At 34.3% G+C, this 23,821-nt stretch overlaps 1 protein-coding gene across 1 annotated transcript; it reads left to right on the forward strand.

Moving 5' to 3' along the window:
• Positions 1-22,672: 22,672 nt before the first annotated feature.
• On the forward strand, positions 22,673-23,200 carry LOC120124574 (copper transporter 1-like). The gene has a single exon (XM_039143215.1). It carries the CDS (start codon positions 22,716-22,718, stop codon positions 23,190-23,192), a length of 477 nt encoding a protein of 158 aa, XP_038999146.1. The 5' UTR covers positions 22,673-22,715; the 3' UTR covers positions 23,193-23,200.
• Positions 23,201-23,821: the final 621 nt, after the last annotated feature.

A 23,821-nucleotide genomic window follows, 5' to 3' on the forward strand; every position in this document is an offset into this window, starting at 1 on the left:
TCGTGGGTACCGATATTGACCCTTTAGTATCGATACTGAACCCTTGGTATCGATATCCATATGTTGGGATCGATACACTGTAACATCCTTAATATCGGGTTAGTGACTAAATTGTAAAGTTACGGAATTTGGTGATTAAAGTAGAATAATTGGATAGTTCAATGACTTATATGAAAAATGTGGTGTAGGATCAAATTGAAAAGAAGGAGGAATATAAGGATAAAATGGTCATTTGCAAGGAAAATAATTACGATTGGTTATATATTAACCACGTAGAAGTGAAGGAAGCAAAAATCCAAGCTTCCAGACTTCTCTTCTCCTCCTTTCTTCCTTCAAACGTGAGAGCCCAACAAAGGTATGATTTCTTGTTAGTTAAGTTCTTGCTGAAATTAAGGTTGATTTATGATCATTAGATGATAATTAAGCTTAAGGAAAGCTTAATTTATCTTAAAACAACAAGATGAAAGGTATATGAAGGATTAAAGAAAGGAAGTGAAAAAGTGAAATCTTGATAGAAAAGTATTAATTAGAATTGGAAGTTAAATTTGACTTGTCATCAATCTAAATAAGGAATATGAAGTGTTAGAATTGGATTTAGAGCATGTTCATATTTGAGTATGATTTTTGAATGCCACATAAAGGATATGATTTTGTTTTTAAAGAAGTGATTATTGAGTAGTGATGAGTGTAAGTATGTGTATTAAAGTTAGAAATATTAAAGGAGGTGAAAAATGAAGTGTTGAGCTGGAAATGAAGTGATTTTCGTGCTCAAAATGTAATTTCTGGGCTGTATGTATCGGTACACATTCAACGGGTACCGATGCACTCTCAAATAAAATAAAAATATCGAATGCTATAAGTGCATCGATGCATAGGGAGTACATCGATACACCCCCTTAAGATGAAAACATCAAATGTAATTTGTGTACCGATGCATAGGTAGTGCATCGATACACACATTAAGGGATGTATCGATACACCGTAGAGTATACCGATACCTACCTTAATTAAGAGATGAAAGTAGCCTTTCTTTTAGTCTAAGAAGTGATAAATTAGAATATATCAATTAGTATACTGATACGTATCAATGAATTACTATGTAGATATAGAACGTAATCCTGTTCTGGAACAATCGAAGGATTAGGATCGAGTCAAAGAAAGCAAGGCTAATGTGAGTGTATATCCTAGATAGGGTTGTACGGAGATAAGACTTGCGATAAGTCTATCTCTTATAGTTGAATTTATGACTTTACATCCATATACATGCATATATATTATTATTGTTATAGTGATTTCATGCATAATTCATCCATGTTTTAATATGAACTTATATGAATGAATGCAATTATACGAGAATCCATTCAGGTATGTGAAATAATTAAAGTGATCATGTGTATGCATGTGAAGTGAATTATGTGTTTATATGAAAAGTGATAGAAGAGATATGAAAATGAGAAATGTATTTATAATTAAGCTCATATTATTTAATATGAGAGTTATAGGTATAATTGGCATGCCAAGAGTCAAGGGATTATCAGTGGTCCTTCGGGACATAGTGGTCCCTCGAGACATAGTGGTCATTCGGGACAAATACTCAGTGCCCCTAGTGGGAATTTATTCGAGCTGTGGTGACATCATTCGTGCACAACCTCAATGTACTCACGTACCTCCTGTTCTCAATAATGTACATGAGCATCCAAAGATATATTGAATGAAAACTCTTATAATACGTAAATGCTCATTCGTGCATATCATGTTTATGTATGTCATAATGTGGTATCTACATGTGCATTGCAAGGTTATAATGGATTGATAGTAGTACATGTTTATGATATTATTAGTATGTGTTCATTTTATGCCTCACTAAGTCTGTGACTTAGCGTGTAAGTGATTTACACGTAGGTACCAAGAATCAAAAAGAGCAGAAATAGGAGTGGCAATGAAAACATTATTACTAGAAGATCAGATCATAAGTAACTAATAAAGTATGTATTTTGTCATATATAGTGTGTTGGTATGTAAGAAATGTGTTAGTTACGAATGCTCTGATCGATTTTGTATTGTTTCGGTCAACTTATGTAAAGTAATAACTTTTATTTTAATGAAAGTTTAAAATTTCCTTGATTTTTCTTTAATAGTCAAAGTTGAAAAGTCAATATGACACCTCAGACTTGTATCCGGGTCGGGTACGGGTTAAGGGTGTTACATTTAATGGTATCAGAGCTACGGTTTAGTCAATTCTCGGCATAAACCGAAGTCTAGAGTGTCTTAAAATATATACATGCCAACAAAATAGTGAAAACTTATGATTTGATATTATAGTAAGTATGATGTCTTGCTAATAGAACGATATGGTTATGTTTTTATAGAGTTCCGAACATGATAGTTCTAGAAGTGAAGCAGAAGATGATAGGCCCGCTGAAAGTAGTAATTCACCTGCCTTGGCCAGACAGAGTGAAGAATAAGCACCCTCTAGAGTGCCTGTGAGTGATCAAGATGTGTTCTTTAGGATATTGGACGTGGTATTGGCGCGTTTCCAACCTCCTGCTACTTCAACTCTGAGAATGAATGTTGCAAAGGAGTTGAAGGGTTTAAGAGCATCAGAGTTTAGAGGTGAAGCCGAAAAAGGTCCTGTTGTTACAGACCTTTGGCTCAATGATGTAAAAATCATGTTGTAGGGACTTCATTATTCTGATGCTGAGAAGCTCGATGAAGTAATTTTCTTGCTTAGAGGGTAAGCAAGGATTTGGTGAACCAACGTTACGTTGGAATGCCTGGTGATCAAGTAACTTGGTCCTTATTTTTAGAAGAATTCAAGCATAAATACATTGAAGATCAGTTTATCCAACAGATGAAGCAAGAGTTCATGAATTTGAAGCAATAGAACCGTACATTGTATGAATACGAGTGTGAATTCAACAAGTTGAGTCGTTTTCCTGCCGAACTCATTCCAACATAGAAAGATGCTTATGATTGGTTTGTAGAAGGTTTACGTCCAAGATTGAAAGAGATGTTAATTGTGTTAAATCTATCTTCATTTCAAGAAGTAGTGAACCGTGCCAAAGCTCTAGAAAGGGCTCAGAATGAAAGAATTGGAGATTCAAGAGCTCAAACATCGAAAAGAATGGGTGCGTCGTCGAGTTCTGTACCATCAAAAAGGGGCAGAGATGTTGGTTCTCGACCTCTATCTATATCGGAGTCAGTGGCATCCTCCGCGAGGGGATCAAATCTGTTGAGGGGATGACAAACCCAGTCAGCGGGATCTAGAGCTGGGAGATCTAACCTTAAACAAGTCAAACAATGTCCACATTATGGAAAGAATCACTCAGGGATATGCAAAATGGTTTCGGGAGCCTGCTTTAAATGTGGGGACATCGAGCATTTTATTCGGGATTGTCCCATGATAGTTGGTGAATCTGCTCAGTCAGAGTGGTCTGCTTCTACTACTCAGAGGGGAAGAGGTAGAGGTAGCGGAATAAGTCAGTTAGAGTTCTCAGCTCCACAAGAGATACGCTCCACAGCTCATGTGCATAATCTCAAAACTAGCGAGGATTGAGATGACCCCGGAGATTATAACAAGTATTTTTCAGTTGTATGACAAGAATGTTTTTGTATTGATTGATTCGAGGTTTACTTACTCTTACATTTGCAGTAAGTTAGTGAGAGAATTAAATATTCAGTTAGAAGCTACTAGCAGTGAGGTGATAGTGACTAATCCGTTAGGGCACAGTGCTCAGGTCAATATGATGTGTCGAGGGTGTCCCATACGGATTCAGGGAATTGAATTCCTTGCTAATCTGATGGAATTACCTTTTTATGAATTCGATGTGATATTGAGAATGGACTGGTTATATCGTTACTACGCTAATGTTGATTGTAGACTGAAAAGAGTAACATTGAGAAGTTTAGATGGTATAAAAGTCATTATATTTAATGAAGGGTGGAATCCACTGGCAAGTGTAATCTCAGTGATGTTGGCAAAGAAATAACTACTACATGGATGTCAAGGGTTCATTACTAATGTGCTGGATGTTAGAGCTAAAGAGAAGGTGATTGAAGAAATTCCTATAGTTAGAGAGTTTCCCGATGTATTTCCTGCAGAGTTTCCAGGGTTACCTTCGGATAGAGAGGTAGAATTTCAGATTGAAGTAATGCCGGGAACTGCACCTATTGCCATGTCACCATACAGAATGACTCTAAAAGAATTACAAGAATTAAAGATTCAATTACAAGAATTGTTGGATAAAGGGTTTATCAGACCAAGTGTTTCACCATGGGGAGCTCCAATTTTGTTTGCTAAGAAGAAAGATGGATCAATGCATTTTTGCATTGATTATAGGCAACTCAATAAAGTGACCATCAAGAACAAGTATTCCCTCCCTCGAATTGAAGATTTATTTGATCAGTTAAAGGGAGCTTCAGTGTTCTTGAAAATTGATTTACGTTCTGGTTACCATCAATTGAAGATTCAAGATAAAGATATTCCGAAGACAACTTTTCGAACGAGATATGGTCACTATGAGTTTATCGTGATGACATTTGGAGTTACGAATGCACCAGCTGCTTTCATGGATCTCATGAATAGAATATTCCAACCCTATTTGGATCAATTCATAGTGGTGTTTATTGACGATATTTTAGTGTATTCAAAGTCCAAAGAAGAACATAGTTCACACCTGACGATGGTGTTGCAGATTTTACGAGAAAAGAAGCTTTATACGAAACTGTCTAAATGTGAATTCTGGTTGAATGAAGTGACATTACTTGGACATGTAATTTCTGCAGAAGGAATTCTATAGGATCTTTAAAAGGTTAAAGCCATTTTAGAGTGGGAAGTTCCAAAGAATGTTTCAGAAGTTCATAGTTTTCTGGGGTTAGCCGGTTATTACCAATAGTTTGTTAAAAACTTTTCGATAATAGCATTACCCCTAACTAAGTTATTGAGGAAAGAGGTAAAATTTGCTTGGACTCCAGAATGTCAGGAAAGTTTTGAAAAGTTAAAGAAGATTTTGACAGATGCTCCAGTGTTAGTTCAACCTGAGTCTGGCAAGAACTTTGTAGTGTATTGTGACGCGTCCCATAGTGGCTTGGGATGCGTGTTAATACAAGAGGGTAAAGTGGTAGTGTATGCATCGAGGTAATTAAAACCACACGAAAATAATTATCCAACGCAAGATCTGGAGATAGCTGCAGTAGTGTTCGCTCTTAAGATCTGGCGTCACTACTTGTATGGTGAACGATGTTACTTGTATACAGACCATAAGAGTTTGAAATATTTAATGACTCAGAATGAGTTAAATTTTAGACAGAGAAGATGGGTGGAATTTCTAAAGGATTATGATGTTGTGATTGATTTTCATATGGGGAAAACAAATGTGGTAGCGGATGCCTTAAGTCAAAAGACGTTTGCAACCTTGCGAGCTATGGATGCCAGACTATCATTAAGTGGATAGGGGGCAATATGTGCAGAGTTAAATATTAAGCCATCATGGCTAGATCGAATCAAGGAATTGCAAAATAAAGATAAAATGTGTTTGAAGAAGCTGAAACAAGTAAAGAACAAGGAGATAAAATATTATGAGATCAAGTCTGACGGGAACTTGTATTATCAAGAAAGATTAGTGATTCCGGATAATGATGAGTTGAAGAAAGACTTGTTAACAGAAGCTCACTGTAGTCCATTGACCATGCATCCTGGAGAAAACAAAATGTATATGGATCTCAAGAGTCGATATTGGTGGCCTCGAATGAAGAGAGACATTACGGAATTCGTATCCAAATGTTTGACGTGTCAGCAAGTCAAAGCTGAGCATCAGGTTTCGTCAGGATTATTATAACCAATGTCGATTCCTCAGTGGAAATGGGAGAATATAACAATGGATTTTGTAACGGGATTACCTTTAACTCCGAACAAAAGAGATTCAATCTAGGTGATCCTATATAGATTAACTAAGTCAACTCATTTCATTCCATTGCAGACTGATTTCTCTATGGATAAATATACTGATTTATATATTAGAGAGATCATTAGATTGCATGGAGTGCCTGTTTCCATAGTCTCTTATCGAGACCCTCGTTTTACTTCTAGATTTTGGAAAACCTTGCATGGAGCATTAGGCGCACGACTGAATTTCAGCACCACATTTCATCCACAGACAGATGGACAGTCTGAGCGAACCATCCAAATTCTTGAGGATATGCTAAGAGCTTGTGTAATAAAATTCAAGGGATTGTGGGAAAGGTATTTGCCACTTGTTGAGTTCGTTTATAACAATAGTTATCAATCAAGTATGAAAATGATGCCCTATAAAGCTCTTTATGGAAAAAGATGACGTACACCCTTGAATTGGTTCGAGCTTAAAGATAGAGAAATTCTCGGTCTTTAGTTGATTCTGGAGGCGGAAGAAAAGGTCCAAGTGATTCAGAGTAACCTCAAAGTAGCAGCTGATAGATAGAAATCATATGCAGATTTAAATAGAAAATAGATATAATATCAAGTTAGGGATCAAGTGTTTTTAAAAGTATCTCATTGGAAAAAGGTTTTGAGGTTTAGACATAAAGGAAACTTAGTTCTAGATTCATCAGACCTTATGAGATCGTTAAGAGAGTTGGACCAGTGGCATATCAACTGGCGTTGCCACCTGAAATGGAAAAGATTCATGATGTCTTTCATGTTTCAATGCTTCATAAGTATCGATTTGATCCCTCCCATATTGTGACTCCAAAAGAGATCGAGGTTCAATCGGATTTGACGTATGAGGAATAATCGGTTCAAATCTTAGCTCACGAGGTTAAGCAACTAAGAAACAAGACTATTCCATTAGTCAAAGTCTTGTGGAGGAATCACAAAATAGAGGAAGCAACGTGGGAACGTGAAGAAGATATGAGGAATCAATACCCCCATCTCTTTGCGTAATGAAAATTCGAGGACGAATTTTCTTAAGGGGGAGATTTGTAACATCCTCAATACCGGGTTAGTGACTAAATTGTAATGTTATAGAATTTGGTGATTAAAGTAGAATAATTGGATAGTTTAAGGACTTATATAAAAAATGTGGTGTAAGATCAAATTGAAAAGAAGAATGAATAGAAGGATAAAATGGTCATTTACAAGGAAAATAATTAAGTTTGGTTATATATTAACCAAGTGGAAGTGAAGGAAGCAAAAATCCAAGCTTCTAAACTTCTTTTCTCCTCCTTTCTTCCTTCATATTTGAGAGCCCAACAAAGGTAATATTTCTTGTTAGTTAAGTTCTTGCTGAAATTAAGGTTGATTTATGATCATTAGATGATAATTAAGCTTAAGGAAAGCTTAATTTGTCTTAAAACAACAAGATGAAAGATATATGAAGGATTAAAGAAAGGAAGTGAAAAAGTGAAATCTTGATAAAAAAAATATTAATTAGAATTCGAAGTTAAATTTGACTTGTCATCAATCAAAATAAGGAATATGAAGTATTAGAATTGGATTTAGAACATGTTGATATTTGAGTATAATTTTTTAATGCCACATAAAGGATATGATTTTGTGTTTAAAGAAGTGATTATTGAGTAGTGATGAGTGTAAGTATGTGTATGAAAGTTAGGAATATTAAAGGAGGTGAAACATAAAGTGTTGAGCTGAAAATGAAGTGATTTCGTACTCAAAATGTAATTTCTGGGCTGTGTGTATCGGTACACATTCAATGGGTACCGATGCACTCTCAAATGAAATAAAAATATCGAATTCTATAAGTGCATCGATGCATAGGGAGTGCATCGATACACCCCCTTAAGATGAAAACATCGAATGTAATTTATGTACCGATGCATAGGTAGTGCATCGATACACACATTAAGGGATGCATCGATACACTGTAGAGTGTACCGATACTTACCTTAATTAAGAGATGAAAGTATCATTTCTTTTAGTCTAAGAAGTGATAGATTAGAATATATCAATTAGTATACTGATATATATCAATGTATTACTATGTAGATATACAACGTAATCCTGTTCTGGAATAATCGAAAGGTTAGGATCGAGTTAAAGCAAACAAGGCTAAGGTGAGTGCATATCCTAGATAGAGTTGTACAGAGATAAAACTTGTGATAAGTCTATCTCTTACAGTTGAATTTATGACTTTACACTCATGTACATGCATACATATATTATTATTGTAATAGTGATTTCATGCATAATTATTCCATGCTTTAATATGAACTTATATGAATGAATGCAATTATACGAGAATCCATTCAGGTATGTGAAATAATGGAAGTGATCATGTGTATGCATGTGAAGTGAATTATGTGTTTATATGAAAAGTGATAGAAGAGATATGAAAATGAAAAATGTATTTATAATTAAGCCCATGTTATTTAATATGAGAGATGTAGGTATAATTGGCATGCCAAGAGTCGAGGGATTATCAGTGGTCCTTCGAGACATAGTGGTCTCTCGGGACATAGTGGTCCTTCGGGACAAATACTCAGTGCCCCTAGTGGGAATTTATTCGAGCTGTGGTGACAACATTCGTGCACAACCTCAATGTACTCACGTACCTCCTGTTCTCAATAATGTACATTGGTATCCAAAGATATATTGAATGAAAACTCTTATAATACGTAAATGCTCATTCGTGCATATCATGTTTATGTATGTCATAATGTGGTATCTAAATGTGCATTGCAAGGTTATAATAGATTGATAGTAGTACATGTTCATGATATTATTAGTTTGTGTTCATTTTATGCCTCACTAAGTCTGTGACTTTGCGTGTAAGTGATTTACACGTACCAAGAATCAAGAAGAGCAGAAATAGGAGTGGCAAGGACAACATTATTACTAGAAGATCAGATCAGAAGTAACTGATAAAGTATGTATTTTGTCGTATATAGTGTGTTGGCATGTAAGAAATGTGTTAGTTACGAATGCTCTGATCGATTTTGTCTTGTTTTGGCCAACTTATGTAAAGTAATAACTTTTATTTTAATGAAAGTTTAAAATTTCCTTGATTTTTCTTTAATAATCAAAGTTGAAAAGTCAATGTGACATCTCAGACTTGTATTTGGGTCAGGTACGGGTTAGTGGTGTTACATACACCCTGTCTGACGTGTCTGTTGAGTTAAGGAAGTATCGATACTCTAGGTTGAGTATCGATACTCTGGTGCTGGGGTATCGATACTTGACTGAGTAATGATAAGAAATTTTGTGTCGATGTTTTAAAAATTACCCTAGTATCGATTCCCTTATGGGGAGTATCGATACTCTTGCCTTGGTATTGATACTCAATGAATGGGTATCGATACTACCCCTATAAAAAATGCCTAATTTATGCCTGATTGAAGAACAATATAGGTACTGTTCTTACAGTACCGATATTGTCACTACTGGGTGCTTTGTTTTGGCACGAAAATCCTATATTTCTACCCTAAATGTCCCATTGAGGTCTCCAATTAATGTTTAAGTGTTTTATGTGATATTAGGGGTTATAAAGAGTATGTAAACATACTGAAAACACTTACTTTATGCAATCTACCATGATCATGTTTCAAGCCTATGCAACAAACTAATATCATCTAACTGAGCTATAAGTGGTATAAATAAGTTCGAAGTGAGTTACCTTGAGCGTCTAGACTGTTGAGAGAGTAAATGGCTCAACCAAAGTGAGTTTTTTTATTCCCTCTTGCTTGAGAGCCTTCCCCAACTTCTCTCACTACAACACAATCAAAACATTGGTCACTAATTGGTTTTAGGGATTAAAGAGAGTTTAAAGATACTTCATAAAGATAGAAACATCCGAAAACGGGCTGAAATCTTGAAATTTCTTAAACCCCTCAAAAACTCATTCTTGGTTTCCATAGTGAAAAGGTGAAGTATAGGCTAAATCTAAAGCTCTGAAGTTGCAGAGTTCAAACATTACATTGGCTTGCTAAGAGGTGCTGGAATTAAGCTAAAGTTTTTACCTTTGATTCAACTTGCAAAGGGAGAACAAGAGGATCAATGGAAAGAGAAGAAGACAATGAAGAGTTGGGAAAAAAATAGAGGGGATAATGTGAGACCACCTACAATTAAGAACTATTCAGCTTTTGAAATCTTTAATGGTAAAATGTTTTCCTTGGCCCCTCAACTTATGATTGTGAACTGAAATTACCCTTTTTTATTCTATATTGGGGTTGGATCTAGTCCAAATCCATCTCAATTTGGTTAAAAACTCCTTGTGAATTAAGAAAATAAATTTCAGGTCCAACTTTGGTTAGTCCAAACCACTTAACCCAAAATCCGGGGCGTTACAACTCTCATCTTCTAAATAAAAATTTCATCCTCAAAATTTACCTCGGTAGAAGAGGTGAGGATACTGAAGCTGTATGTCCTCCATCGTTTTCCAAGTCACCTCCTCGACACCATGGTTCTTCCATAGCACCTTAATTAAATGAATCCTCTTGTTCCTTAATTCCTTCACTTCGTTTGCCAAGATTTTGACTGGTTATTTTGTGTAGATCATGTATAAGCTGACTTCAATATGCTCTAAGGGTAAGACATATGAGGGATTGAAGTGGTATCTCTTGATCATATATACATGAAACACATTATGGATGCGCTTCAACTCTGGCGGTAAGGCTAAGCTGTAAGCCACTAGTCCAACTCTTTAGAGTACCTCATAAGGTCCTATAAAGCGAGGAGTAATCTTTTTTTTACTCTCGAAGCAAAGTACCTTCTTCCATTGAGAAACCTTAAAGAACACCTTATCCCCAACAGCGACCTCGATGTCTTTACGCTTCAAATCCGCATAAGACCTCTGTCTGTTTGAAGCTTCTTGTAGAATTATGTTTTATAATATTTTGATATAAAAAATTAAGGTAAAATATTTTTGGACTTGATTGAATTTGTTCAAAGTTTTCAAAAATAATTCAAAGTCTATTAAACTAGAATTTGTTCACAAGTTTTCTGAGTATGTAGTACTGATATTGTTCTTACAGTATCGATACTACATGAACAATACTGATACTATTCATGTGGTATCGATACCTAAGGTAAAAGAAGTATCGATACCCTCTAGGAAGTATCGATACTACCATATGTTTTTTAAATTGCTTAAAATACAGAATGCAAAATAGATATTGATACTACTTTACATAGTGATATCGATACCATGAAGCATAGTATTGATACTGGTCAAGCCCAACGGTCTTCAATGGCTAGTTTATTTAATTATTACAAAGGTAGTACTGATACTCATTAAAGGAGTATTGATACTCCCTGTCTTGGAAAATTTTATTTTACAGAAAATTAATATCCAACGGCTCCAAAACATCCGTAACGACTATAAATAGCCACAAACTCATTCCAACATATAAAGACAAGTTGAGGACACTTGAGGAAGGTTAGAACACCTATCCAAGGAATCAAACACAAGAGAATAGATTTTCATTCTTATTTTCATTTCTCTTGTAAATATTAGTGTTTTAGTGAGCTTAATTTTTGTAAACACCTTCCTCTAAGAGGGTTTCTTGTTTATATATCTTATTCATTTTGAAAATGGGATTGGTTCTAGCTAAGCCTTTGAAAAGTTAGGGAGTTGTAAAGGTTATCTCTTTGTCCTGGAAAAACAAAGAACAAATGAGTGAATTTGTTAGAAAATCCTAAGTGAGGAGCTTTGGTAGTAGATGTAGACTTGGTTGAGAAGTCGAACCACTATAAATACTTGTGGAAATTATTTCATCTTTTTTCTCATTACTCCCTAAACTCAAAAAGCAAATTCACATTCTTTTGGCAAATTATTCGGTTGATCAATTTGAGTTTCATCGAATCCTAACATTTCCTTTAGTCGACTCTGGATTAGTCAAACTTTTTCATTTGTCTCTCTGATCAGGTCCGACCCCATTATTTTACCCTTACTGAGCTTTGTTCAACATGGCAGAGTTTTACACTTGTGCCCATACAAGACCTCATATGGTTTCATCTGGATGCTCAACTGAAAACTGTTGTTGTAGGTAAATTCCACTAACGACAAGTGATCCTCCCAACTACCCAGATCAATGATGGTGCACCTGAGCATGTCCTCAAGAATCAAGATAACTCGCTCTGAATGGCCACCTGTCTGAGGATAGAAAGTTGTACTGAAGTGTAGTTTGGTGCCTAAAGATTTATGGAGGGCTTACCAGAAGCGAGAGGTTAATCGAGGATCTCTTTCTGATGTAATGGAGGTCAGCACCCTGTGCAACCTTATTATCTCACGGATATACAATTGAGCTAACCTCTCTAATGTATAGTTCATCGATACTAGAGAAAGTGAGATGATTTGGTTAGGTGGTCCACTATGACCCAAATGGCGTCATGTCTATGTCTGGTCAATGGTAACTCGATCACAAAGTCCATGGTCACCCTGTCCCATTTCCACTGAGGAATATGAATGGGCTTTAGTAAATCTGAGGGAAACTTGTGTTCCACCTTAACTTGCTCACACACTAGGTATCTCACTATGAACTCAGACACTTCACTTTTCATGCCCGACTAATAGAATAATCGACAAAGTTCCTAATATATTTTGTTACTGTCTGGGTGTACGGAGAGGGGACTATAGTGTGCTTCATGGAGAATCTTACTGTACAACCGAGCTTCTACGAGTATGCACAATTGGCCCCTGAAGTATATTATATCTTTATCACGAGACTCAAAGCTTGGGGCCTCGTCTTGTCGAACCTACTTAATCCGAGCTCTCAATCGGTCATCTAAACTCTATAGCTTGTTAACTTCTCCTAACAACTCCGATTCGACTCGTAGCTCGGCTAGCAATTCATCATCACAGGGTAAACTTAAACGTGCTAGGAGAGCTCGCAACTCGGCCATTGATTTTTTGCTCAAGGTGTCTGCTACCACATTCACCTTTCCCAGATGATAATATATTATATAATCGTAGTCCTTAAGCAGCTAAACCCATCTACGTTGTCTGAGGTTTAACTCCCTCTGAGTGAGATGATACTTGAGACTCTTGTGATAAGTGAAGATGTGACATTTCTCAGTGAAAAGATTATGTCACCAAATCTTTAAAGCGAACACCATTGCTACTAGCTCCAAGTCATGTGTAGGGTAATTACGCTCATGAGGCTTAAGTTAGCAGGACGCGTAAGCTATAACTTTACCCTCCTATATCATAATGCATCCAAGTCCATTCAATGAAACATCACTACAAACTGTGAAGTCCTTACCCGACTCTGGTTGGGTCAAAACTGGGCTTGGGTCAAGATGACCTTCAACTATTCGAAGATCTCATGTCGCTTCTCATTCCAAATGAAGGGAACTCATTTTTGACGCAATTTAGTTAACGGGGCTGCTATCAACGAGAAGCCTTGAACAAACCGATTATAGTACTCGACTAACCCGAGAAAACTACACACCTCTAACATATTCTTAGGTGGCTCCCACTAATCTATAGCCTAAATTTTCTAAGGTTCGACTCTAATGCCATCTGCTAACATGACATGGCCTAAGAAAGAAACCTCCAATATCCAAAACTCATACTTCCCGAATTTCGCATACAATTGTCTATCTTTGAGAGTTTGAAGAACAATATGAATGTATTGATCATGCCCGCCCTTTGATAGGGAGTACACCTGGATGTCGTCTATAAACACCACCACAAATTGATCCAAGTATGGGTGGAAAATATGGTTTATTAGGTCCATGAATGTCGTCAGAGCGTTGGTGAATCCAAATGGCATCACCAAGAACTCATAATGACATACCTTGTTTTGAAAGTTGTCTTTATCACATCCTCATCCATGACTTTCAATTGATAGTAGCATGATCGTAGGTCAATATTTAAAAGAGAAAATAACCACAGTGAACAAAAATCCTAGATAATATACGATTTTGACCAATTTTTTTTGGATTTGCGAAAATGACCAACAAAATCGCAATGCGATCTCTAATTCGCATTGCGATCTCCACTATCGCAAATTCGCGTTGCATTTCGCGTTGCGATAGTTGAAAATCGCGTTGCGATTTTCCATTTCGTGTTGCAATAGTCTACAGTTGTCTTTGCGATTTTCCAAATTCGTTGCGATTTTCCAAATTCGTTGCGATTTTCCAAATTCGTTGCGATAGTCTACAGTTGTTGTTGCGATAGTATACAGTTGTCGTTGCGAAAATTCGTTGTGGTAGTTAAAAAAAAGATTTTGTTTCTTAAGAATTTTCTCTAAAAAGATAGTATCCGCGCGGACGTGTCGAAGACACGTATTACCACAACCACGACCACGACCACGACCCGACCTGACCCGAGACGAGACGAGACAGCGGTGGCGGCGGCGCTCGAGAGTCCCCCTTGTTCTCTATCACTCAACAAGGAAGTGGGAAAACCAAGCCTTAAATACCATTCCCAATAGTGTTTCTAATACTATGTGGGATTGAGCATTACCAACACTTGTTTCCAATACAATGTGATTATTCAGGAAACAATTAACAATCATGCACCTTAAAACAACTGAATCAGCAACCAATTGCATTAGTATTATACGATTAAATATGTCATAATTAAAAGTCAATCTACAATCAATCGCGATTATTGCAATTTTAAGCAAAACATTAAAAAATAATATCACTATTTAAGGCTCAATCCCACATAGTATTAGGAACAAGTGTTGGTAATGCTCAAATCCCACATAGTATTGGAAACACTATTGGGAATGGTATTTAAGGCTTGGCTTTCCCACTTCCTTGTTGAGTGATAGAAAACAAAGGGGACTCTCGCACGCCGCCGCCGCCGCCGTCTGTCTCGTCTCGTCTCGTGGTCGTGGTCGTGGTCGTGGTAATACGTGTCTTCGACATGTCCGCGCGGATACTAACTTTTTAGAGAAAATTCTTAAGAAACAAAATCTTTTTTTTAACTATCACAACGAATTTTCGCAACGAATTTGGAAAATCGCAACGACAACTGTAGACTATCGCAACGTGAAATGGAAAATCGCAACGCGATTTTCAACTATCGCAACTCGAATTTGCGATAATGGAGATCGCATTGCGATTTTGTTGGTCATTTTCGTAAATCCAAAAAAAGTTGGTCAAAATCGTATATTATCTGGGATTTTTGGTCACTGAGGTTATTTTCTCTATTTAAAAAGATGCATGCTCCTCTAAGCTGGTCGAAGAGGTTATCTATCTTGAGGAGTGGATATCGATTCTTGATGGTAAACTTATTCAACTGCCTGTAGTTGATGCACAACCTCATCGACCCATATTTCTTCTTAACGAATAATACTGACGCTCCCCAAGGATAGATACTCGGCCGGATGAAGCCCTTATCTAGCAACTCCTAAATCTGAGCCTTTAACTCCTTTAGTTCAGTCGGTGCCATGCAATAGAAAGTAATGGACACCAGATTTGAACCTTTCATTACCTCAATGTCGAACTCTAACTCACATTCGAGTAGTAAACTTGATAACTCTTCTGAGAACAAGTCAGAAAAATATTGCTCTGCTCGTATATCTCGAGTGTAGGTGCTGAAATTCATATGTCGACCATGTGAGCCAAGAAGGCCTCACACCCATGGTCGGTCATCCTTTAGGCTTTTAGAAGTGATATTATCCTCATCTGATGGGATCTCTCACTAGTCATTATTAACTTGTTCCCATCAATTGTCCTAATTTTAAGTCACCTGACTTTGCACTTTAAACTAACATCGTGATCGGTTAGCCAATCCATCCCCAAGATCAAGTCGAACTCTCTGAAGGGTAACTCCATCAAGTCTGGTCCTGAATCCTCACTGGGAATCGTATGAAAATTTTATCCACAGACTTCTAACCCTAGGGGGCTTGCGACTCGAACACCTATATGTAGATTATCTATTGGAATTTCTATTTCTTAAACTAGAGTAGATTTAAGAATGGGTGAAATCGATGTCTATCAATGCGGTAATTGAAAAGGAAAAGACGGTAAATATATCTAATATCACATATGCCGTATCAACCTCCTATCAGGCTTGTACTGCATATTGTCTAGAGGTCACTCTAGGCTCTGTATCGACTACTCGTCTAGCTGCCCCATGACTCTAAGAGGAACTACTCCTATGTCAACCTCTCTGGCTCTATTTTCACCTCAATCATCTCCCACCAATCTATAGTGTCACCTTTGAGTAGGACGGTGGCGCACTCAAGATTACCCTCTGGGGTAAGGTGTAATTATCAAAGGGTGCGAAGAGTATCTCTAAGCGATTGGTCACATGCTATAGGATCATCATCCTCAGTACCGAAGAACTTAGTGATCTTGTATCGGCGAAGTCGTTCTACTGGGTGTTTATGAGGTATGGTTACTAGCTGCCCTGGGATACTGATGGGGGAAGTGGTACAACTGAAGAACTAGGGAGGGACCTAGCTATCTGTCTAAACACGGGGTGAGGTCCCTGAAAAGGTTTACTCTTCAACTCCCGCATCTATTGGGGCCCCTCGATCATAGGTATCCAGGATAAATCCCTCACTAATATTCAGCGATGATGAAACATGACTCTTATCTATGCCATCCTAGTTATAAGATGGTTCGTCTATCATAGGGTCTATATGAAATTAGAAAGAAAATGGGTCATTATCGTCATTCCAGTTATTATAGTACTCTTGACTCCTTAGAGGTATGTATATATACAGACGTTGGCTGACTCTAACCTGCGATTCCTAGGAACGACTAAGCCTAGAAGCTCTAATACCACTGAATATAACACCCTAATCTAGTTTGGCTCAAAGATCCATGGATCACAATATCACATGGGACTACCAAAATAGTGACCCAAAATTTTTTCTTTAAAAACTTCTTTTAATCTACTGAAATAGTTCATCCATGAAATTTAAAACAAACCATAATAATAATCTGCGTTTACAAATATTAGGGAGCTCCAAAAATATATCCAAAATAAATACAATACCAGTACAAATCAAAGTTATGACTGAATATACAAAAAAGGGTCCATAAATAGTACATACCCTCTAAAGAAGACTCAAGACGTACTCTGATAGTCAATGCTGGTGGGGTCTACTACACTGGAATATCTACTGATGATAACTCCCCATGATCTGCCCTTATGAACCTGTGCACGGAAACATATTCTGAACACTGAGCTTACGAGCTCAGTGTCTCACTAATAAATGTTTTATACTATATGCATTCATTTAAAGAGCTAACTAGTGGCACAAGTCTAAAACATGCGAAGACATAAGAAATTGAGACCTAATATGCTAAACCGTGATAGACATCATGGTGCGACGAAGGGAATCTGTCATCTCAGAGCTCACACCCCTTTAGCCTACCGGGTAGGAATCCAAAATTCTGTCATCAGAAACTTACACTTGCCAATTACTTCTTATAGTCTTGGGCTATCTAGTGCCCAGTCGGCTGCTGAATTAGCGTGGCACTGACTTGGATCCACTGACTGTTGTATTCCTGCTAAAAGTAACTCGGGTGTCCTAACTGTTTCATGAATGTCAAACAAGGCTAGTTTTATGTGAACCTAACTGTTACTATTTCAATTATTCTGATATTAATTACTGTTATCACTTGAAGTTTTATTTGATGTTATTCAAGTGTAATTGAGGCACCTCGAGTATAATCCATTAACCCCTGGATTATTTATCAAATTCTGCTCGTGGGTACTGATACTAATCCTTTAGTATCGATACTGAACCCTTGGCATCGATACCCACCTGTTGGTATCGATACATCATATCTGACGTGTCTGTTGAGTTAAGGAAGTATCAATACTCTAGGTTGAGTATCACACTAAAGGTAAAAGTATACTTTTCTTTTAAACAGAAATTTGAACTAGAAAAGCTAGAAAATTCAGGTTTTGCGATTGGTTTAAAACCACCGTTCTAAAACCTATCTTTTAGACCAAAAGTGCGTTTAGACTGTATTATCAAATAAACCCTATGTATTTTTATTTATGAAATCAATCTATTTTTTCTTGTTTGACATCCTTCTCGTCATTTTTTTGTTATCAATTATCATTTTTGATGCAATTGGTACTAAAATATTCATTTTTCTCCTCTATTTATTATTCGTAGTTTAGTTTTCTTTAAAATCTCCTTGAAATCAACAAAACTCAAATTAAAGCTTTGATGTTATCTTCATCTGATATGCAATCTCCACCATCTAATCATCATGGAATTGAGATATATGGTTTTTCTCATTATTTTTGATATCCCATCGTTTGAGTTTGAAAAAAGTACCTAAGCATCTCGTGATAAAAGGGAGTTTGAAAATTTTGAGTTTGAAAGGAAAGTTGTAGGTGCTTTTTTATATAAATTCAATAAGATTTAATTGATGTTAGATGTTTTACAGTCGAGTGATTTAAAAATGAAATTCGGAAGTTGGATGTTAAAAATATAAAATTAGGTGACCAAAATATTAACATAATAAAAGTTAAGTGACAATGTGTAATTTACCGTTACTTTTATTAAGGTTATAGATCTCAACAGAAGAAACGTATTAAACTTCCACCTTATTGTTCATGCTTCTTATGAGCATGCATGCATGCATGCAAAGACATGTAAAAGAAACGTAATGAACTTCTAAATTGTATTGCCCGTACTTCCTAAGAGCTTGCATGCAAATGACATGGTAATGGACATAAAAACATCTATTTTTTTTTTTAATTTTCTTAAAATTAACTTTCTTTAATAAAAAAATAAATTTTTATTTACTTGAAATGAACAAAATGGTACTTCATATAAACGTATCGAGTGTCAATTATAACAACTTTCTCATATACTGAAAACCCTATCAAGCATTTCAAGAAATAATGTATCTTTACATTATTTCCTAATTTCTATTCTATCGTGTGGGTTTTAATTGTTTGGTGAAAAAAAGAGAAACCAATTCACTAAGTTTTGCAATTTGTTTTATTCGAATCCTAAAGTTTATCACTAATTCTTATAATATATTATATAAGAAAATTCTACAACGCTCGACGAGTACTGATGAGCATCACTAACGATGAGCATCATTAATTTAATTTATAAAAATTTTAAATTTTAAATTTCTCAGCGTAACAATAAATTAGTTGAAAATTTAAAGATAAATTATTTAAAATAAAAGGTCAATTATACCAATGACCACCTAAACCTAACTATTGCCCCTTTTTATTTTGACCATCATTTTTGAAATTTTGTCAATTAGGTCACTCAACTATTTAAATGCATTCAATTAAGCAACTTGCGTTAATATTTAACAGAAAAGTTGGTATAGCAGTTAAAATATTTGATATTATTACACATTTGGTCCATATAACTTATATATTCTATTAATTTGGTCCTAATTTTAATAAATTAAAATAGTCTTAACCGTCAAATCAAATGGTGCCAAAGTAGTCTTTATTCATCTTATTCTTACAAATTGTAGGGGAAAAAACAAGAAAGAAAAGAAAAGAAAACTTACAAAAAATTTGATTTCTATTTTGAGAAATTTTAAAAAATTAAATATCAAAAGCTTTGATTTCAAAATACATATGTATTAAGTAAAATCAAAATTTAAACTCTTAAAAATTAATCCAAAACAATTAGATTTTATTTATAATGCGGTGAATTAGGTAAACATAAAGTTATAACACTTGGATAGTTGAATAATAAAAATAAATATTTTTAAACAAACGGTCTAAAAGTAATTACAAAATAAAATAAAACATCTAATTTAAACTCCTAAAATCATTGAAAGATATAATTTAAACACATGAATTTGTCACACTAATTGTCTTGCATGTATCAATGTAAAATATATTATTTTAAGCTAAAAAAACGAAGAACATGGAGAAATACTAGCACGTCTCATCACAAAACATTGGCATGTTTATTTTATTTTATTATTGAAAATAATAAAAGATGATAAAGAGAAAATAAAAATTGTATTCGCTGACATTAAATTGGATTCCTCTCCAAATAACTACTTTGGAATATTTGAGGGTTAAATTTATTTTAATTTATTAAAATTAGGACCATAGAATATATAAGTAACAATGATTAAATGTGTAATTATATCAAATATTTTAACGTCACATCAGCTTTTCCATTAAATATTAACGACAAATGATTTTATTGAATGCATTTAAATAGTACTTGAGTGACCTAATTGACAAAATTTCAAAAATGATGCTCAAAATAGAAAGGGACAATAGTTAGTGGTCATTTGTATAGTTTACCTTTTATTTTAAATAATTTACCTTTAAATTTTAAACTATTTTATAATTATATGTTGAGTCCTTTAAAATTTTAACGTTTAATAAAAATTAATTTATCGATGCTTATCATTAGCGGTGCTCATCACCGCTCGTCGAGCGTGGAAGAATAATCCTATTATATAACATTTAAATGTATTAATATATATATATATATATGGCGGATCCACGTTTTATTGATCCTAAAACTAAAAAATGATTAATAATTTATTTTATTAATGTTATCTATTCTAAAATTTTATTTATATCCGTGGGTTAGAAAAATCATTTTAGGTGTCAAGTTTAGAAAAAAAAAATTATTTTGTGGTGCCAAATTTAAAATCATATGAAGGAAAATTTTTAAGTGGATGAAAATAACTAATGAGTGTCAATTTATGTTTAGGATGTCGATATTCTTTTAAAACATGTGTTAATTTTATTTTATTTTAAACTTTTTATATTAATTTATGAAAAAATTATTTTTTCAAAAAATATTGGGATATCATATGGCATCCCTCATTACGTACTAACTCTGCTAACGTACCCATTATATATATATATCGTTAATTGTTGTTAAAATATTAACGAAATATTTTTTATACTATTACTCAATCACCTAATAAGAGCCACCCAGAAATCCAAATGTTTTATCAATATAAAATTTATATATCAACTTGACGTGGAAGACACATATTTTTAAAAAGAGCCCATAGCGTCACTTTAACGAAAGCATTCATTAGTGTTATCTATTTGAACATATCAATAACATTATAAAATTAATTATAAGATCAAATTATGTTAAACAAAAATAAAAAATAAATCTCAAATATCAAGGGGCTAAAACCACAATTGAACCAAAAAAATGCGGGGAAAGGCAAGGGGCATGCCGATAGGGGAAGTTGATGACAGGCCGGTGGTTTAATTTGTCACAGTCATAATTTAACTTTGATTAATTTATTTAAGTCTCTACCCTTTAATTAATGATAGTTGTACCATAAATGTAGATATTAATTAGTGTGGTTAGGAGATATAATTGAATTGGGGCCACCATCTACCACAACATACGTGGTTGGACCTTGTCATATTTATATAATTCAATATCAAATATATGATCTATATATTATTTGATGTTAATGAATTTTTTGCATTTTTCTCAATTCATTATTTTATTAAATATATTTGCAAAAAGAAATCGATAAAAAAAAAACTTACAAACATATGTTTAAGACATTAATAAAATCTCATATGTGTTTACTAAAATTTTTTGTATTAATCCAATAATCGATCACTGCTCGCAATTGAATAAAATAAACAAGTTTAATCCATATGTTTTTTACATTTTTGTGAAGTCATAATAATATTTATCATATTTTTATTGATAATCGGTCCTTATAATTTTAGACTTGTTACAATTAGACCCTTATCCCATAATTTATTTTATAATTTCAGACTTGTACAATTAGGTTAGTTAATAAAATTTTAGCCTCTAGGACTAGAGTTTTTGAATCATGTCCTTAGTTGATAAAGTTGGTTAATAATTGGGCTTCATACTGGGCTTCGTATTTTAAAATTTCTTCGATTTGACTCTTACTATGGAATAGGTTCACATTTTGTCTTTAATTTCTTAATTGCGTTCAATTTAATCGTTAATGCAAAATTGATTAATAAATTTAACTTTACTCTTTTAATCGATTATAATTAGACATCAATTTGAGATTCTAAACCCCTATTTTCTAATCATTTGCAATTTTATTTTTAAGAATGTTTGTTATTTTATTTATTTAGTATTTATTCATTCATCATTTTTATATATATTTTATTTTTTGGTGTGCAACTAGCCCCGTCCTTTTAATCATTTTTTTAAACGATGTAACATTTTTAGGTATCAATTTTGGACGTTGTGGCAATGTTTCAATCTTTCCACTTGTAATTGACTCTCAAATCCAACTATGGTCCTAATATAAACACAAATCAAATTTACGGATATTTGGTTATACCTATCTCAAAACAATCGATGACAACTCTAATTACGTGACAAGCTCCTCAATGACTCAAACGTTCAGACCAACATGAGATTATTTTGACATGTACAACAATTAATTTAAATTATTAAAATTATTTGTTATTCACTAAAGTTAAGGGTTGAATATGATATATAATATTTATAAATTTTGGTTAATTCGGTCAACTGATCAATTAACCTACTTAGTTCAATTCTATTAATTTTTTTTCGGTCGATTAACCGAATTAACTGTTTGAACACCCCGACGTACATACATCACAAAGGAAATTTTTTATCATTTTTAAAAAAAAAATTCAACGCTCTTACTTGGAGAAGAAATTAAAATAAATTAAATTATAGTACAAACTCTAATAGTACAATAATAAGTATTGTACTATACATTTTAATTTCCTAAAAGTACTAAAATTTGGGGTATTACTCGCCTCCTTAAATCATCCAGTTCATCTCCCTTAAATTCAACGCTAATTTCCACCCAAAAAACACTACACCAATCTCCATATAATTTTCACGGTCCTTACACAATGAATCGTGATCATGGCATGGAAGGCATGGCACCGACATACCCATCAACCAACGGAACCTTTGGGATGCATCCCCACAAAATGATGATGATGCATATGAGCTTCTTTTGGGGAAAAAATGCCGAGATCCTCTTCTCCGGCTGGCCCGGTCGTCACGGCGCCGGTATGTACGCTTTAGCCTTGATATTCATCTTCTTGCTCGCTTTCCTTGTCGAATGGCTCTCGCATTGCCGGCTGATCAAGCCGGGATCGAGCGATAATGTCTCGGCTGGTATTAAGCAGACGTTGTTGTATGGGATTAGGATCGGTCTTGCGTATTTGGTAATGCTTGCTGTCATGTCTTTTAATGGCGGAGTGTTTTTGGTTGCGGTTTTGGGTCATACGTTGGGATTTCTTTTGTTTGGTAGTAGGGTTTTTAAGAAGAATACTGACATGTTCGATTGTAAAACATCTGATCTTCCTCCTATGAGCTGTTGATTAATTTATGTATCTTCTTCTTTCTCGTTTTATCAGATTTTATATAAAATTATGTTTTCTTTTAATCATTTATTGTAATGCAAATGTTCCCAAATCATTTAGGGTCTTTTAAGCTATGTTCATAATAGAATATTTTGTTTAAGCTAGTAACAAAACTCCACATTTTAAGGGTTAATTTGACATTGTTTTTGAAAAGTATATTAAAAAAATGATGTTAGAAAATATTTTTAAAAGCGATTTTGAAATGTTAAGTTTAAAATTCTAGTGTTTAGTATTGTTATCCAAAAGTAACTTTAATAAGATAAAATGTTCCTTTTAAACGTTATATTATAAATTAAAAATATATTAATTTAATTTTTTAATATTTTTATTATATAAAATATACCAAATTAAATTTATAAAAAATACAAATGACAAATATAATTATAATAAAAATATAAAATGAATTTAAAAGTTTTTTCTTGGGTAAAACATAATTACCATATAATTAATACATAATTTATAAAACAATTGAATTTAAAAAAAATTGGGTAAAGGAGCAGAGCCCATGCATCTCACTAAGGCTAAAATCATAACTTTTCTTCTAAACGGAAATTTGAACTGAAAAAACTAGAAAATTTAGGTTTTGC

The sequence above is a fragment of the Hibiscus syriacus genome, unplaced genomic scaffold, assembly GCF_006381635.1.
Source record: "Hibiscus syriacus cultivar Baekdansim isolate YM2019G1 unplaced genomic scaffold, ASM638163v2 tig00110419_pilon, whole genome shotgun sequence".
Classification (NCBI taxonomy): domain Eukaryota; kingdom Viridiplantae; phylum Streptophyta; class Magnoliopsida; order Malvales; family Malvaceae; genus Hibiscus; species Hibiscus syriacus.

Bases quoted from the DNA above. Each gene is read 5' to 3' on its own strand.
- LOC120124574 (XM_039143215.1), top strand. From the start codon at position 22,716: ATGAATCGTGATCATGGCATGGAAGGCATGGCACCGACATACCCATCA.